General features: G+C 41.3%; 1 protein-coding gene across 6 annotated transcripts; it reads left to right on the top strand.

Annotated features, from left to right (window-relative positions):
- Positions 1-156: 156 nt before the first annotated feature.
- LOC131709650 (polyadenylate-binding protein 2-B-like) lies at positions 157-17,887 on the top strand. 6 transcript variants are annotated; one of them, XM_059012212.1, is made up of 8 exons: positions 157-738; positions 1,671-1,779; positions 2,990-3,054; positions 5,720-5,826; positions 6,495-6,582; positions 9,847-9,998; positions 16,118-16,141; positions 17,357-17,885. In XM_059012212.1, the coding sequence occupies exons 1-8, from the start codon at positions 604-606 to the stop codon at positions 17,556-17,558; spliced, it is 882 nt and encodes a 293-aa protein (XP_058868195.1). In that variant the 5' UTR covers positions 157-603; the 3' UTR covers positions 17,559-17,885. The 6 variants fall into 6 exon arrangements, with proteins under 6 accessions (XP_058868195.1, XP_058868194.1, XP_058868196.1 ...); XM_059012211.1 differs by having other exon boundaries at positions 160-738; positions 2,987-3,054; positions 17,357-17,883; XM_059012215.1 differs by lacking the exon at positions 157-738 and adding an exon at positions 758-1,363 and having other exon boundaries at positions 17,357-17,887.
- The last annotated feature ends 46 nt before the right edge of the window (positions 17,888-17,933 follow it).

The raw sequence follows: 17,933 nt of genomic DNA, 5'->3' as shown, positions 1-17,933 counted from the left end.
AAAATTGAGCGGGGAGGCGGGGAGAGGGATCCCCTCCCACTCTGTTTGAAAGAAGGACTTGTTGACCAATGGGAAGGCGGCAAGAAGGCTGAAGGCGCGGTTTGAACTCCGGCTCTGCGAATCAGGATCGGGCCGCAGTGAGGCGAAGACCCGCCCCGCGGTTCCATTTCGGTTTGAGGAGACGCGGCCGCTCGAGCCGAAGGAAAAAAAATAAATAAATAAATAAATATATAAATTTAAAACAAACCAAAAAAATAAATAATAAAAAAAGGTAAATCAACAAAACTCGCAAAATAAAAACCGAGGCCGCTTTCCGGGGTTTTTTTTAAAAAAAATTTATTATTTTTTTTTTTTTTTTTTTTTTAAATAATATAAAATACGAAATGGAATTTGAAAGTTTAAACGAACTTTATTAATAATTTGTAGGTGACAAAACACGACGTCATTTTTTTTTTAAAAAAAAAAACATTACTAGCGCAAGCCGCGGCCTCCAACAGACACGAGGCGGATCAGACCCACACGGAGCGCTGTCGTTTTTTTTAAAAAAAACAAACAAACACACAACAACAAAAAAAAAAACAGCAAGGTTTGTGTTTTAAAGACATGGCGGATTACGGTAACGGCCTCGCCGAAGAGTCACTGCTGGATTCAGACCCCAGACACCACGAACTGGAAGACTCGGGAGCCGGTGACGAAAACCCGAGGCTGGAAGAAGGAGAGGCCGCCATCGAAGATCCGGTAAAAAAAACAAAAACAAAAAAATACGACTTCTGCTTTGTTTTAAAAAAAAAAATTAACAGATCTATTTTAAATTAAAAAAATATATTAATGAACCCACGGCCCGCCTCCTGTCGCATGGGAGTGTAGAGAGTTGTCTTGAAACTGCCGCCCTCTGTCCGCCATTTTGGCTCTGGGTGTAACGCTGGGCGCGGGAAGCGGTCTCCGTGCTTGAGCCACAATGGCGGCGGTTTCCTACCCCAACCCTTTCTAATGATAAAAGTCTCAAAAAAATCCGCAGTGTGTGTCTCTTCAATGCCGCAGCCGGCCGCCATTCCGAGACACACCGTGTCCTGTAAACCCGAGACCAAAATACTAAAAAAAACACACATTGGTCTCCTCGATTTGGATTATTTTAAATCCATGCAAACGACAAAACAATTATTATTATTTTTTTTTTTTTGAAAGGCATTTTTAACCGTCAGGCGGTATACGGTGTTGCTATTTATATTTGTGTGTATAGCAACCAATCGATTTCTTTCTTTTTTTTTTTAATTAACATATTTTTTTGTTAGCTGAGAAATGCAAACCGACCACCAATTGACTCAGCACCGTGGCCCAAATAGGAGAATTTAATTCACTGCCGGTAACCTCTCTCATTATTATTATTATTATTATTATTTTTTAATAAACTAAGGCTGACTGGATCTTGGCTATGTTTCTGTTTTAATGGCCTGCCCTTTCGAAAGAGTGTGAATTATCTTTTAATGGCATTATTTTCTGCTGCAAACCGGGGCTGTTTGGGTGTGTGTCGTCGCTTCGGTATAAAGTTACCGCATCCCCCGGCCAGTCATTTTTAAGTCGTTGTACTGCAGCAACATTTTTCAGAATGGCTTGAGAGAACTCTCTCCCTGGGCAGTGAATTCTTTCTTTCGTTCTTTCTCTCCTTTTAGGAGCTGGAGGCTATCAAAGCTCGGGTTCGAGAGATGGAGGAGGAAGCAGAAAAATTGAAGGAACTTCAGAATGAGGTGGAGAAACAGATGAACCTCAGCCCTCCTCCAGGTGAGACTGTGTGGGTGTGTCTGTCTCTGTGTGTCTCTGTCTCTCTGTGTGTCTGTGTGTGTGTCTCTGTCTGTGTGTGTGTGTGTCTGTCGGTCTCTGTCTGTGGCTCAGTCTGTGTGTGTGTCTGTCTCTGTGTGTGTCTCTGTGTGTGTGTGTGTCTGTCTGTCTGTGTGTGTGTCTCTGTCTGTGTGTGTGTGTGTGTGTGTGTGTGTGTCTGTCTCTCTGTGTGTGTCTTTCTGTGTGTCTGTCTGTCTCTGTGTGTGTGTGTCTCTGTCTGTCTCTGACTCCTAGCGAAACCAGGGACTGGATCACACTGCTGTGCAGCGGGAGTCTGATTCCCATCCCTGTGATGATAACCAGCATTATTATTACAGGGATGGGAATCAGACTCCTATTGCACAGCAGCGTCACCCAGTCCAGGTTTTACTACCAGCTTGATCAGCCCCCAGTGTGTCTAGCTAACAAGCTCAGGTGTGTCTGATTATTAAACTCCTTGTGAAATCAGGACTGGATCACACTGCTGTGCAGCGGGAGTCTGATTCCCATTCCTGTGATGATAACCAGCATTATTATTACAGGGATGGGAATCAGACTCCTATTGCACAGCAGTGTGATCCATTCCAGGTTTTACTACCAGCTTGATCAGCCCCCAGTGTGTCTAGCTAACAAGCTCAGGTGTGTCTGATTATTAAACTCCTCGTGAAACCAGGGAATGGGGAAATTCCGAAAGTGATTTCTTTCTGGAAAACGCCACTTGGAATATTACAGTAGCATTCTGAAAACGTAACAGGATTGATGACAGGCAGAACAAGACTTTTCAGAAAACGTATTCCACTGGCGTGCTCTCCCCCCCCACCCCCACTCCCCCCCCCCCGTGATTATCCAGGTTTCTGGCCACAATAAAGATTATACTATTTTTTTTTTTTTAAATTATAAATTTGGAATTGGCAATTATTTTTCTGTCTGTTTCCCCGTACCACTCGCTAGCGCTGAGTTTATCGTCGGTCTGATTGGATTGTGTCTGTTCCATGGAAACACTTTTCTTTCTCAGAAAACCCAATTCTCTGATTTCGGAGTACATTGGTTTAGTACAAAACTTGGTCTCGTAAACAGAGGGGGAGGGGAGTTTTTTCAACTAGAATGTTAAATTAAATAGTCATTCTCTAATTATTTAATGTTTCTCTCTTTCTCTCTCTCTCTCTCTCAGCAGGTCCTGTGATCATGTCGCTAGAAGAGAAGATGGAGGCTGATGCCAGATCAATCTACGTAGGGAATGTGAGTACAGAGTAGTTTTACTGTTTCTCTTGTCACTGTGAGCTCGCGTTCCCTCCCCCTGTGTTTCCATGTGCTGTGTCTGCTGTCCCCCCCCCTCCCTTTGTCTCTCTCTCTCTCTCTGGTTTGCTGTCGTTCCCCCCTCTCCCTTTGTCTCTCTCTCTCTCTCTCTCTGGTTTGCTGTCATTCCCCCCTCTCCATTTCTCTCTCTCTCTCTCTCTCTCTCTCTCTCTGGTTTGCTGTTGTTCCCCCTCTCCCTTTCTCTCTCTCTCTCTCTCTCTCTGGTTTGCTGGAGTTCTCATCCCTCTCTCTGGTTTGCTGGTGTTCTCATCCCTCCCTCTCTCTCTCTCTCTGGTTTGCTGGAGTTCTCATCCCCCTCTCTCTCTCTCTGGTTTGCTGGAGTTCTCATCCCCCTCTCTCTGGTTTGCTGGTGTTCTCATCCCTCCCTCTCTCTCTCTCTCTGGTTTGCTGGAGTTCTCATCCCTCTCTCTCTGGTTTGCTGGTGTTCTCATCCCCCTCTCTCTCTCTCTGGTTTGCTGGAGTTCTCATCCCTCTCTCTCTGGTTTGCTGGAGTTCTCATTCCCCTCTCTCTCTCTCTCTGGTTTGCTGGTGTTCACATCCCTCTCTCTCTCTCTCTCTCTCTCTCTCTCTCTCTCTCTCTGGTTTGCTGGAGTTCTCATCCCTCTCTCTCTCTCTCTCTCTCTCTCTCAATTCAATTCAATTCAATTCAATTCAATGGTGCTTTATTGGCATGACTTACAATAGCAGGTGTTGCCAAAGCAATTATACAATACATACATGTATATATACAATGCATCATGAATATATATATATATATATATATATATATATATATATAAACAAACTGATTTATAAAGTACAGTAAAAAAAAAAACATATCACTACTAACAATAAACATGTATCAGGACAATAAGTATTTACATAATACATACATGCCTTCATACACAACAACATACATACTGTATATACATAAGTGTGTGTGTGTCTCTGTGCAGAGCTCTCATTGTGTGTCCCTCAGTCTGTGACATGCAGACACATACTGGGCTGCTAGTTGGGCTGTGCTTCTCTCCTCTCCCAGGAGGATTGGGACTTTTTCAGGGTTGGTCATGTTTGGGAAGTTTGGGAGGGAATTTGCAAATTTTTTAAAATAAGTTTGTCTATTTTCTGAGTATTTCTTACATTGAAGAAGGAAGTGCATCTCTGTCTCGACCTCTCCTGTCTCGCAGTGACCACAGAGCCTTTCTTCTTTAGGAAGCCAGTTCTGCCGGTGACGGCCTTTTTCAATGGCCAGGCTGTGGTCACTGAGCCTGTACTTGGTCAGGATCTGTCTCTGCTTTGTATCTCTGACAGTAGAGAGATACTCCGCCAGAGTGTAATCTCTTTTTAGGGCCCGATAACAATCCAGTTTATTTTGAGATTTTGTGTCTTGTGTCCCAATGTTTCAGATAGCAGTTTTTGGTTAGTTTTATAATTTGGTTGACTCTGATTGGGGGCTGGTAAGCAGTGCTGACCTGAAGCTGGTTTGTTTTAGTATTATTAGTTGGGTTCAGTGCAGTGAGCTTCAGGGCCAGCTGGCTTCGAGGACTCTTTTCAGGGCTGAGCTCTTGGGTTTGCATGGCCTCATACTGGAGGGAGTCTGATTCACTTTTCTTTAGGTGCTTCCAAAACTTTAGTGCTCTTTTCTTTATATTTATGAGTGTTGGGTAACGGCCTAATTCTGCCCTGCATGCATGATTTGGTGTTTTTCTTTGCACCTGTAGGATGTTTTTGTAGAGTTCAGCATGCAGGGTTTCGATTGGGTGTTTGTCCCATTTAGTGTAGTCCTGTTGACTGAGTGGACCCCATATCTCACTACCATACAGCGCAATGGGCTGGATGACACTGTCGATTAATTTTAGCCATATTTTGATAGGAATATTTATTTTATAGAATCTTCTTTTGATGGCATAGAAAGCTCTTCTGGCTTTTTCCTTTAGTGCATTCACTGCTAGTTTGCTGGCGTTCTCATCCCTTTCTCTCTCTCTGCTTTGCTGGAGTTATCATCTCTCTCTCTCTCTCTCTCTCTCTCTGGTTTGCTGGTGTTCTCATCCCTCTCTCTCTCTCTGGTTTGCTGTTCTCATCCCTCTCTCTCTCTCTCTCTCTCTCTGGTTTGCTGGTGTTCTCATCCCTCTCTCTCTCTCTGGTTTGCTGTTCTCATCCCTCTCTCTCTCTCTCTCTCTCTCTCGCTCTGGTTTGCTGGAGTTCTCATCTCTCTCTCTCTCTGGTTTGCTGGTGTTCTCATCCCTCTCTCTCTCTCTCTCTCTCTCTCTGGTTTGCTGGAGTTCTCATCTCTCTCTCTCTCTCTTTCTCTCTGGTTTGCTGTTCTCATCCCTCTCTGGTTTGCTGGTGTTCTCATCCCTCTCTCTCTCTCTCTCTGGTTTGCTGGAGTTCTCATCTCTCTCTCTCTGGTTTGCTGGAGTTCTCATCTCTCTCTCTCTCTCTCTCTCTCTCTGGTTTGCTGTTCTCATCCCTCTGGTTTGCTGGTGTTCTCATCCCTCTCTCTCTCTCTCTCTGGTTTGCTGGTGTTCTCATCCCTCTCTCTCTCTGGTTTGCTGGTGTTCTCATCCCTTTCTCTCTCTCTGTCTGTGTGTCTCTCTCTCTCTCTCAGGTGGATTACGGGGCGACAGCGGAGGAACTGGAAGCTCATTTTCATGGCTGTGGTTCTGTGAACAGAGTCACGATCCTGTGTGATAAGTTCACAGGACACCCTAAAGGGTAGGTCTCTCAGTGTTCACTGTGCGTCTAGCGGAGCAGAAACATTTGAACTTAAAGAGAAAAACTAATATCAGTCTCACACTAGATAGAAGTTTTGCATCACCTGCTGAATAATGTTCCCTTGTTAACATATTGAATTACACACCCTCTATATAGAATGAACTCCCTCAGCTTCATAGAGTCCAATGAAAGCTGCTGAATAATGTTCCCTTGTTAACATATTGAATTCCACACCCTCTATATAGAATGAACTCCCTCAGCTTCATAGAGTCCAATGAAAGCTGCTGAATAATGTTCCCTTGTTAACATATTGAATTCCACCCCCTCTATATAGAATGAACTCCCTCAGCTTCATAGAGTCCAATGAAAGCTGCTGAATAATGTTCCCTTGTTAACATATTGAATTCCACACCCAGCGCTTTGGAGTTTTCCCAGATACTTAATGAAAAACCGACCGGAAAAACGTGACATTTCGAAATCTAACATGAAATCCTTACTGTACTGCGATTATGGCTTCCGGTATAGACTTATTTTTTTTGCTCATTTAATTTATTTTTCTTACATGATAAATACAAGGTCAAAATTATGTTTATATATATAAAATGTGATATCTTGTAACAATTGTGTGTTGGATGTGATACTGATCGTCTTGTGGTCTGGGTTGACAGATTTGCTTACATCGAATTTGCAGACAAAGAGTCTGTTCGGACATCCATGGCGCTCGATGATTCTCTGTTCAGAGGACGACAGATCAAGGTGAGAGAGGAGAGGGGAGGGGAGGGGAGAGAGAGAGAGCTCAGGTGTGTGTGATTACTGGGATGGGAATCAGACTCCCGCTGCACAGCAGTGTGATCCAGTCCTGGTTTCACTAGGAGTTTAATAATCAGACACACCTGAGCTTGTTACCTAGACACACTGGGGGCTGATCAAGCTGGTAGTAAAACCTGGAATGGATCACACTGCTGTGCAATAGGAGAAAGCTGCTCCACAGTCTGTGTGAATGTTTGTGCCCCAGCACTGGTAGTCTGTGAGTGTGTTTGAGTATTTTGTCCTGTATTAAGTGAGTGTGTTTGAGTATTTAGTCCTGTATTAAGCGAGTTTGTTTGAGTATTTAGTCCTGTATTAAGTGAGTTTGTTTGAGTATTTTGTCCTGTATTAAGCGAGTGTGTTTGAGTATTTAGTCCTGTATTAAGTGAGTTTGTTTGAGTATTTAGTCCTGTATTAAGCGAGTTTGTTTGAGTATTTAGTCCTGTATTAAGTGAGTTTGTTTGAGTATTTTGTCCTGTATTAAGCGAGTGTGTTTGAGTATTTAGTCCTGTATTAAGTGAGTTTGTTTGAGTATTTAGTCCTGTATTAAGTGAGTTTGTTTGAGTATTTAGTCCTGTATTAAGTGAGTGTGTTTGAGTATTTAGTCCTGTATTGAGTGAGTGTGTTTGAGTATTTAGTCCTGTATTAAGCGAGTTTGTTTGAGTATTTTGTCCTGTATTAAGCGAGTGTGTTTGAGTATTTAGTCCTGTATTAAGTGAGTTTGTTTGAGTATTTTGTCCTGTATTAAGTGAGTTTGTTTGAGTATTTAGTCCTGTATTAAGCGAGTTTGTTTGAGTATTTTGTCCTGTATTAAGCGAGTGTGTTTGAGTATTTAGTCCTGTATTAAGCGAGTGTGTTTGAGTATTTAGTCCTGTATTAAGTGAGTTTGTTTGAGTATTTTGTCCTGTATTAAGTGAGTTTGTTTGAGTATTTAGTCCTGTATTAAGCGAGTGTGTTTGAGTATTTAGTCCTGTATTAAGCGAGTTTGTTTGAGTATTTAGTCCTGTATTAAGCGAGTTTGTTTGAGTATTTAGTCCTGTATTAAGCGAGTTTGTTTGAGTATTTAGTCCTGTATTAAGTGAGTTTGTTTGAGTATTTAGTCCTGTATTAAGCGAGTGTGTTTGAGTATTTAGTCCTGTATTAAGCGAGTTTGTTTGAGTATTTTGTCCTGTATTAAGCGAGTTTGTTTGAGTATTTAGTCCTGTATTAAGTGAGTGTGTTTGAGTATTTTGTCCTGTATTAAGTGAGTTTGTTTGAGTATTTAGTCCTGTATTAAGCGAGTGTGTTTGAGTATTTTGTCCTGTATTAAGCGAGTATGTTTGAGTATTTTGTCCTGTATTAAGCGAGTTTGTTTGAGTATTTAGTCCTGTATTAAGCGAGTTTGTTTGAGTATTTAGTCCTGTATTAAGCGAGTTTGTTTGAGTATTTAGTCCTGTATTAAGCGAGTTTGTTTGAGTATTTAGTCCTGTATTAAGCGAGTTTGTTTGAGTATTTAGTCCTGTATTAAGCGAGTTTGTTTGAGTATTTAGTCCTGTATTAAGCGAGTGTGTTTGAGTATTTAGTCCTGTATTAAGTGAGTTTGTTTGAGTATTTTGTCCTGTATTAAGTGAGTTTGTTTGAGTATTTAGTCCTGTATTAAGCGAGTTTGTTTGAGTATTTAGTCCTGTATTAAGTGAGTTTGTTTGAGTATTTAGTCCTGTATTAAGCGAGTGTGTTTGAGTATTTAGTCCTGTATTAAGCGAGTATGTTTGAGTATTTTGTCCTGTATTAAGTGAGTTTGTTTGAGTATTTAGTCCTGTATTAAGCGAGTATGTTTGAGTATTTTGTCCTGTATTAAGTGAGTGTGTTTGAGTATTTTGTCCTGTATTAAGTGAGTTTGTTTGAGTATTTTGTCCTGTATTAAGCGAGTGTGTTTGAGTATTTAGTCCTGTATTAAGCGAGTGTGTTTGAGTATTTTGTCCTGTATTAAGCGAGTATGTTTGAGTATTTTGTCCTGTATTAAGTGAGTTTGTTTGAGTATTTTGTCCTGTATTAAGCGAGTGTGTTTGAGTATTTAGTCCTGTATTAAGCGAGTGTGTTTGAGTATTTAGTCCTGTATTAAGCGAGTGTGTTTGAGTATTTTGTCCTGTATTAAGCGAGTGTGTTTGAGTATTTAGTCCTGTATTAAGCGAGTGTGTTTGAGTATTTAGTCCTGTATTAAGTGAGTGTGTTTGAGTATTTTGTCCTGTATTAAGTGAGTTTGTTTGAGTATTTTGTCCTGTATTAAGCGAGTGTGTTTGAGTATTTAGTCCTGTATTAAGCGAGTGTGTTTGAGTATTTTGTCCTGTATTAAGCGAGTATGTTTGAGTATTTTGTCCTGTATTAAGCGAGTATGTTTGAGTATTTTGTCCTGTATTAAGCGAGTGTGTTTGAGTATTTAGTCCTGTATTAAGCGAGTGTGTTTGAGTATTTAGTCCTGTATTAAGTGAGTGTGTTTGAGTATTTTGTCCTGTATTAAGTGAGTTTGTTTGAGTATTTTGTCCTGTATTAAGCGAGTGTGTTTGAGTATTTAGTCCTGTATTAAGCGAGTGTGTTTGAGTATTTTGTCCTGTATTAAGCGAGTTTGTTTGAGTATTTTGTCCTGTATTAAGTGAGTTTGTTTGAGTATTTTGTCCTGTATTAAGCGAGTTTGTTTGAGTATTTAGTCCTGTATTAAGTGAGTTTGTTTGAGTATTTTGTCCTGTATTAAGCGAGTTTGTTTGAGTATTTTGTCCTGTATTAAGTGAGTTTGTTTGAGTATTTAGTCCTGTATTAAGCGAGTTTGTTTGAGTATTTTGTCCTGTATTAAGTGAGTTTGTTTGAGTATTTAGTCCTGTATTAAGCGAGTTTGTTTGAGTATTTTGTCCTGTATTAAGCGAGTGTGTTTGAGTATTTAGTCCTGTATTAAGCGAGTGTGTTTGAGTATTTTGTCCTGTATTAAGTGAGTTTGTTTGAGTATTTTGTCCTGTATTAAGCGAGTTTGTTTGAGTATTTTGTCCTGTATTAAGTGAGTTTGTTTGAGTATTTTGTCCTGTATTAAGTGAGTTTGTTTGAGTATTTTGTCCTGTATTAAGTGAGTTTGTTTGAGTATTTTGTCCTGTATTAAGTGAGTTTGTTTGAGTATTTTGTCCTGTATTAAGTGAGTTTGTTTGAGTATTTAGTCCTGTATTAAGCGAGTTTGTTTCCGCTGTGCAGGTGGGAGCGAAGCGGACAAACCGGCCCGGAATCAGCACCACGGACCGGGGATTTCCTAGAGCTCGCTTCCGATCGCGAGGGACCTTCTCCGCATCCCGCTCCCGCTACTACAGCGGATTCAACCCCCCCAGAGGCAGGGGCAGGGCCTTCAGGTCAGGAGAGCAAGCCTTTACAAAACGAGACGCACAGAGACACGCGCACACACACACACACACACAGATGATGAGAAACACACACACAGACAGACAGACACACTCGCTCTGGGATGCAGGAAACCCAGCCAGCAGCAGCAGCAGCAGTTTAGTTTAGTCCCAGTCCTCAGGAAGCCATGCAGACTGCAGAGTTAGCTGCTGTGTGCCAAGATCATTTAGATAAAGGGGCATTCAGAACAGAAAATAGGAGGCACTTTTTTTACACAGAGAATTGTGAGGGTCTGGAACCAACTCCCCAGTAATGTTGTTGAAGCTGACACCCTGGGATCCTTCAAGAAGCTGCTTGATGAGATTCTGGGATCAATAAGCTACTAACAACCAAACGAGCAAGATGGGCTGAATGGGGCCTCCTCTCGTTTGTAAACTTTCTTATGTTCACTGTGGCCTTGAGCTCCCTGATCAAAACATGAAAGCACAGCGTTTTTGAGTGCTTTTTAAAACCGTCTTCTTGTGAATGAGTCATTTCAGCTGACGCTTTTTATCCAAAGCGACTCGCAGAGACTGGGGGGGTGAACTCTGCTTCATCAACAACTGCTGCTGCTGCTGCTGCAGAGTCACTTCCAATAGGAGCTCGTTTGTTTGACGTCTCATCCGAAGGACGGAGCACAAGGAGGTGAAGTGACTTACTCAGGGTCACACACACACACACACACACACACACACACACACACACACACACACACACACACACACACAGGGAGTCAGTGGCTGAGCCGGGATTTGAACCTCCTGGTATCAAGACCCCTTTTCTTTACCTGCTGGACCAGCACCAGACTTTTTTTTTCCTTTTAAGAAGACATTGTCTTGTGCCACTGTGTTGGTCCCACGCTCACAAGCGCCCCCTGGTGTTTACCACAAGCTCCTGTCTGATTTTTATCAAGCTTGTTTCTATATTAATTTTTTTTTTTTTTTTTTTTTCTGGAATTCAGTACCACATTAATAATGCTTGAGAACAAACTATATATATATATATATATATATATATATATATATAAAAACAATTAGAGCATTATAATTTTAAAATAATGATTGTAAAGGCAAGCAACACAAATTGCCAGGCAGTAATCTTGAAATCTCGTGAAGAGGTCTGTGTGTGTTTGTTTGTTTGTTTTTTGGTAGAAGTGTAACGTTATGCTGCTGTTGGGATAGGGAAATGTAGAGTTATTTATTTTTATCGGTGGTCCAGTGGTTAAAGGGGTCTTGTTCAAATCCCGGCTCAGCCACTGACTCCCTGTGTGTGTGTGTGACCCTGAGCAAGTCACTTCACCTCCTTGTGCTCTGTCCTTCGGATGAGACGTCAAACAAATGAGGTTCTATTGGAAGTGACTCTGCAGCAGCAGCAGCAGCAGCAGTTGTTGATGATGCAGAGTTCACCCCCCTAGTCTCTGCAAGTCGCTTTGGACAAAAGCGTCTGCTGAATGACTCACTCAATAATAAACAACGTGTATTTATACCAGCGCTAACACCAATGTAAAGCACAATCAATCTGATTTGTAATCTCATTTAATTCGACAAATTTGTTGCGTGCGGATTTGAGAACGAACTGCATTTTCACAATGGCTGCATCCGTCGTTTTCATCTCGGGCAAAACCTGCCATTCAGTTTTCATCTGCAGCTTTACATGTTGTGTTTGGGACAACAGTTAGTGTCTCCTGGCCAAAGGTTTAGCATCCCCCTCTCTCTGTATAATATAAATTGACTAATTTAGCTTCATAGAGTCCAATGAAAGCTGCTGAATAATGTTCCCTTGTTAACATATTGAATTCCACACCCTCTATATGGAATGAACTCCCTCAGCTTCATAGAGTCCAATGAAAGCTGCTGAATAATGTTCCCTTGTTAACATATTGAATTCCACCCCCTCTATATAGAATGAACTCCCTCAGCTTCATAGAGTCCAATGAAAGCTGCTGAATAATGTTCCCTTGTTAACATATTGAATTACACCCCCTCTATATAGAATGAACTCCCTCAGCTTCATAGAGTCCAATGAAAGCTGCTGAATAATGTTCCCTTGTTAACGTATTGAATTCCACCCCCTCTATATAGAATGAACTCCCTCAGCTTCATAGAGTCCAATGAAAGCTGCTGAATAATGTTCCCTTGTTAACATATTGAATTACACCCCCTCTATATAGAATGAACTCCCTCAGCTTCATAGAGTCCAATGAAAGCTGCTGAATAATGTTCCCTTGTTAACATATTGAATTCCACCCCCTCTATATAGAATGAACTCCCTCAGCTTCATAGAGTCCAATGAAAGCTGCTGAATAATGTTCCCTTGTTAACATATTGAATTACACCCCCTCTATATAGAATGAACTCCCTCAGCTTCATAGAGTCCAATGAAAGCTGCTGAATAATGTTCCCTTGTTAACGTATTGAATTCCACACCCTCTATATAGAATGAACTCCCTCAGCTTCATAGAGTCCAGTGAAAGCTGCTGAATAATGTTCCCTTGTTAACATATTGAATTCCACACCCTCTATATAGAATGAACTCACTCAGCTTCATAGAGTCCAATGAAAGCTGCTGAATAATGTTCCCTTGTTAACGTATTGAATTCCACACCCTCTATATAGAATGAACTCCCTCAGCTTCATAGAGTCCAATGAAAGCTGCTGAATAATGTTCCCTTGTTAACATATTGAATTCCACACCCTCTATATAGAATGAACTCCCTCAGCTTCATAGAGTCCAATGAAAGCTGCTGAATAATGTTCCCTTGTTAACATATTGAATTCCACACCCTCTATATAGAATGAACTCCCTCAGCTTCATAGAGTCCAATGAAAGCTGCTGAATAATGTTCCCTTGTTAACATATTGAATTCCACCCCCTCTATATAGAATGAACTCCCTCAGCTTCATAGAGTCCAATGAAAGCTGCTGAATAATGTTCCCTTGTTAACATATTGAATTACACACCCTCTATATAGAATGAACTCCCTCAGCTTCATAGAGTCCAATGAAAGCTGCTGAATAATGTTCCCTTGTTAACGTATTGAATTCCACCCCCTCTATATAGAATGAACTCCCTCAGCTTCATAGAGTCCAATGAAAGCTGCTGAATAATGTTCCCTTGTTAACATATTGAATTACACACCCAGCGCTTTGGAGTTTTTCCTAGATACTTCTCAAAAATGTCAAAATCTAACATGAAATACTTACTGTACTGCTATTCCGGTAGACTCTTTTTTTTTTTTTTTTGGCGATGTCATTTTGTAGTTTATTTGATTTACACGATTTTAAATCAAATCTATTTTTTTTAACGTACTGTAAAAACCTTTGTATAAGTCTATTTTCTAGGCATTTTTAGGGGGTCCTAAAAAGGGGGGAGCAACTATTATTATTATTATTATTTGTTTATTTAGCTGACGCCTTTATCCAAGGCGACTTACAGAGACTAGGGTGTGTGAGCTATGCATCAGCTGCAGAGTCACTTACAACTACGTCTCACCCGAAAGACGGAGCACAAGGAGGTGAAGTGACTTGCTCAGGGTCACACAATGAGTCAGTGGCTGAGGTGGGATTTGAACCGGGGACCTCCTGGTTACAAACCCTTTTCTTTAACCACTGGACCACACAGCCTCCTCATATACAGGTGTGAGTTACACACAGGTGTGACCTGTAGGCTTTTTCCTGAAATTGTCTCAAAAAGGGTGACTTATACACAGTTTTTTTATGGTATGTCTCAATCCTAAAGTTCTGATACAAAGCTTTTGCCCACAGCTGTAGCAGGTGTGTGTGTGTTTTCCAGTACAGTGTATTGGCCATGCATAGCTGTTTTTAAGAGATTCTGCTGTACTAAGAAATGACGCTAATGGCAAACTGCCCCAGTGCAGTGGGACCTAACGGGTCACGCTGGCTCCAACATCCTTGTAACGCCTCTAAGCAGTAATTGGTGGGAGTTGGATGTGGTGCGTGTGCGTGTGCGTGTGTTTGATCGTCCTGCATGCACCCCAGCGAGCGTGTGTCTAACACAGGTGTGCAAACATGCTGATAAACAGATTCCTGTGCGCTGCCTTTGAGATCCAGCCAGGTTGAAGCGGTCAGGGAGTGGGGAGCTCTCCAGTCGGGCAGTGATGAGGTTTTAACACAGACACACACACCGGCAGCAGAAACAGACATGGGGATTCAGCTGTTCCTGAGCATGTTTGAGTCGGGCTTAAGTTTTTGGGCAATTCCTTGTTTTTACAGTGAGATTTACTGAGTAGTAGTAATTGCAATCCTATTTATTTCTTGGATGCCCTTATCCAGGGCGACTTACAACTGTTACAAAATATCACAGTACAAAGTATCGCATTATGAAAACATCACGTTAAAAGTTATAGAATCTCACTTTACAGAATAGAGAGATGCAAGAGGAACAGTATTTTGTTTTGAGTGTAACACCCCAAAATTTTGAAAGGATGTTTTTAAAAAAGAAAATGATTTCAGTGGAATAAATTGGTCTATACAGTAAAAAGAGGTCAATTTGGGCGTCTGTGTCTAATTTTAAAGGCATGTCTGACTGCAGGGTCGTCTTAAACAAAACAAATATATATATATATCTCTATATCTATAAAATGTGTATAGGTATTTTCAGTTTGGGATGATGTGCAGCTGTGCCTAGAAGTGTATCTGCAGGCTGTGTTTGTGTTTGAGGAGAGGGAGGGCAGGCACTTTGTTTTGAGGTTGGTAAAAATCTGGGTGCCAGGTGATCTTGTGTCATGGAGGAGAATCATCATCATCATCATCAGAGACAGTGCGGGACTGGAGCACAGCTTGCACAGACACACACACACACACACCAAAGTTTTGTGTCACCCTATAGAATTAAATCAATTTGTTTCAGAGTCCAGTGAAAGCTGCTGAATAATGTTCCCTTGTTAACATATTGAATTCCACACCCTCTATATAGAATGAACTCCCTCAGCTTCATAGAGTCCAATGAAAGCTGCTGAATAATGTTCCCTTGTTCACATATTGAATTACACCCCCTCTATATAGAATGAACTCCCTCAGCTTCATAGAGTCCAATGAAAGCTGCTGAATAATGTTCCCTTGTTAACATATTGAATTCCACACCCTCTATATAGAATGAACTCCCTCAGCTTCATAGAGTCCAATGAAAGCTGCTGAATAATGTTCCCTTGTTAACATATTGAATTCCACACCCTCTATATAGAATGAACTCCCTCAGCTTCATAGAGTCCAATGAAAGCTGCTGAATAATGTTCCCTTGTTAACATATTGAATTACACACCCTCTATATAGAATGAACTCCCTCAGCTTCATAGAGTCCAATGAAAGCTGCTGAATAATGTTCCCTTGTTAACATATTGAATTACACACCCAGCGCTTTGTAGTTTTCCCCAGATACTTAACGACAAAACTGGAAAAATTTGACATTTCGAAATCTAACATGAAATACTTACTGGACTGCTATTCTGGCTTCCAGTAGACTTTTTTTTTTTTTTTTTTTTGGCGATATCATTTTGTAGTTTTCTTCGATTTACATGAGTTAAATAAAAGAGATAAATTATGTTCATATATTTAAAAAAAAAAAAAATAAATTCTCAATCCTAAAAATTTTAGGTGATGCAAAACCTTTGGTCATAGCTGCACACACGCATGCATGCTGAAACACACACACACACAGCAGCGACTCATTGTGCTGTCTAAAAAAAAAAAAAAAAAAAGTATTTATTAATTTAAATCTCTCACCTCCGACACACGCAGAATATACAAATTGAAACCCTCTCTTATCCCCAGACCCCTGTGGCATTTGAGTGAGTCTAGGTTGTAACATGTTTTTTTTTGTTTAAGTTCAATAACACACATGCCCAACACACACTTTTCTTTCTCTCATGTTACAACTCGCTACTCGCAACAGTATACGTACATTTTCAATTTTAAACGCACATTGTCTTGTGTTGGGTTTTATCGTAATCCAAACGCATTATGTTAATAGATTGGATCACCAACCCTAGTTAAATATGATCCTCACAACAAACACAAACTTTTTGATGAGACAACCTAAACTCACTCTGTTTCTTTCTCTCTCTCTTTTCTAGGGGCCGTGGGCGAACAACATCCTGGTATTCCCCTTACTAATAATTACCTCCCCTCCCACCACACACCCATAATCCCCACCCCACCCCACCCCACCCCCAAAAAAAAAAGAGAGAAAGAAAACACAAACAGTATAAAAAATAAAAAAAACACCACCACATGGAAAAAGAGGAAGAAAACCGGAAGGAAAAAAAAAAAAAAAAAATCTTCCTACTTTCTCACCTGGACAGGACAAGCAAGTGTGGGAGAATCGTGGTTCTAATGATATCCTATAATTAACTTGTGTTGCTTACAGGCACGTGCACATGTGTGCGATGCCTGTGTGTGTGTGTGTGTGCATGTACACACGTGTTTGTGTGGCGCTGGACAGCCCCTGCAGTGGGTAAGATGTTTTTTTGGTGGTGGGGGCGGGGGGGGCGGTGTCAAGGTTTTGGGATGATGCAGTATTGTACTTGGCCTCGCTCTCTTAATTGTGACAAGAGCATGGATGCACAAAGGGATCTCTTTATTTTCAATGTTTCTGTGGAACTGAAACAGAAGATGTGTGTTTTTGAAGTTGAATTATAATTTTTTTTTTACATGCCACATTTCCCTGAATGGCAGATTTTTTCCACCCTCTTTCTGGCTTTTTTTTTTTTTTTGTCCCCCCATGTAGTTTTTTTTTTTTTTTTTTACTCATTTCACTTTTGGACTAACCTCTCCCTTTTCAGTCTTTCTTAACCGCTCTCCTTTTTCTTACCTCTATCCATTTTTCTCTCTCTCTCTCCCTTTTTAAAGACTGCATGATAAACTAAAGATTTTTAAGCTCTCAAACTTTATCAAATGCTGCACATTGTTTAGTTTACTAAGAGTTTGTCAGCAGTCTTTTTGAAGTGTGACGTGAACCCTCACAGCTCTGCTTCCCTTCCCCTGACCTTAAGCCCCCCTCCTTTCTCACTAGGCGACATTGCTGGCTTTCTTGTAACGGCTTGCATGCAAAAACATGCTCTGTGTGTGTGTGTGTGTGTGTGTGTGTTGAAAACTCATACCAGGCAACCAGTTACATGTAACCAACTGCAGCCAGTTGCCTCGTGTATGGAGAAGGGTGGGCTTCACTCCCAGCAACCCCCTCCAGCTTTCCCCGTCACCCCTTGTATTACACACTACTTCTCGTTGCAGGTGTCCCGTCCCCCCTCCTTTCTCGACTGTCTCCCCCCTGTCCCCCCTGTCCCTGTATATTAGACCACTACTTCTCGTTGCAGGTTTCAGGACCAGTGGAGACTGAGCACCCCTCCTCCTCCTGTGGCTGCAGCGCCCCCTACAGTGTCAGCGGCGTCTCTCTCTCTCTCTGGTCCCGCCATGCACCACCACACGCACCCCATCCTGTCTGTGTGGGGGGGCGGGGGAGGGGGGCTGGGTGACCACAGGCCCGCGCCAGGAGGGCTGTACTATAACAAGCGCTGAGCTGAACTCCACAGACAGATATATACAAAAAGATAGAAGTGTTAGAGCAAGCCAGAAAGCCACTGCTGTTTTAATGAGAGAGAGCGAAAGAGAAAAAAGGGGACTATTATTCTTATTCTTCTTCTTCTTATTATTATTATTATAATAGAGCACCTGCCCTGCTTGTCAGCCCCCATTTGAGACAGTGGGGCCTGAGGAGTGAGTTGGCAGGCTTAAAAAAAGAAAATGAGAGGGGTTGAAGGGTGAAAGAAAAAAAAAAAGGGGGGGGTGTTTTTTGTGGGGTGAAAAAGGAGGTATTGAAGGGGAGGAGGGTTTAAAAAAAAAAAAAATGAAAGGACCTGGTTTGGTTTTTGGTTTTTTTTTTTTTTAATAAAA

This window comes from Acipenser ruthenus, chromosome 44, assembly GCF_902713425.1.
Source record: "Acipenser ruthenus chromosome 44, fAciRut3.2 maternal haplotype, whole genome shotgun sequence".
Lineage (NCBI taxonomy): Eukaryota > Metazoa > Chordata > Actinopteri > Acipenseriformes > Acipenseridae > Acipenser > Acipenser ruthenus.
This window is presented reverse-complemented; position numbering and strand designations above follow the sequence as displayed.

Excerpts from the sequence above, each read along its gene's own strand:
- LOC131709650 (XM_059012211.1), top strand. The coding sequence starts at position 604 with ATGGCGGATTACGGTAACGGCCTCGCCGAAGAGTCACTGCTGGATTCA. Across the intron at positions 1,780-2,986 it reads GAACCTCAGCCCTCCTCCAG|CAGGTCCTGTGATCATGTCG; the intron begins GTGAGACTGTGT and ends TCTCTCTCTCAG. Across the intron at positions 5,827-6,494 it reads TTCACAGGACACCCTAAAGG|ATTTGCTTACATCGAATTTG; the intron begins GTAGGTCTCTCA and ends CTGGGTTGACAG.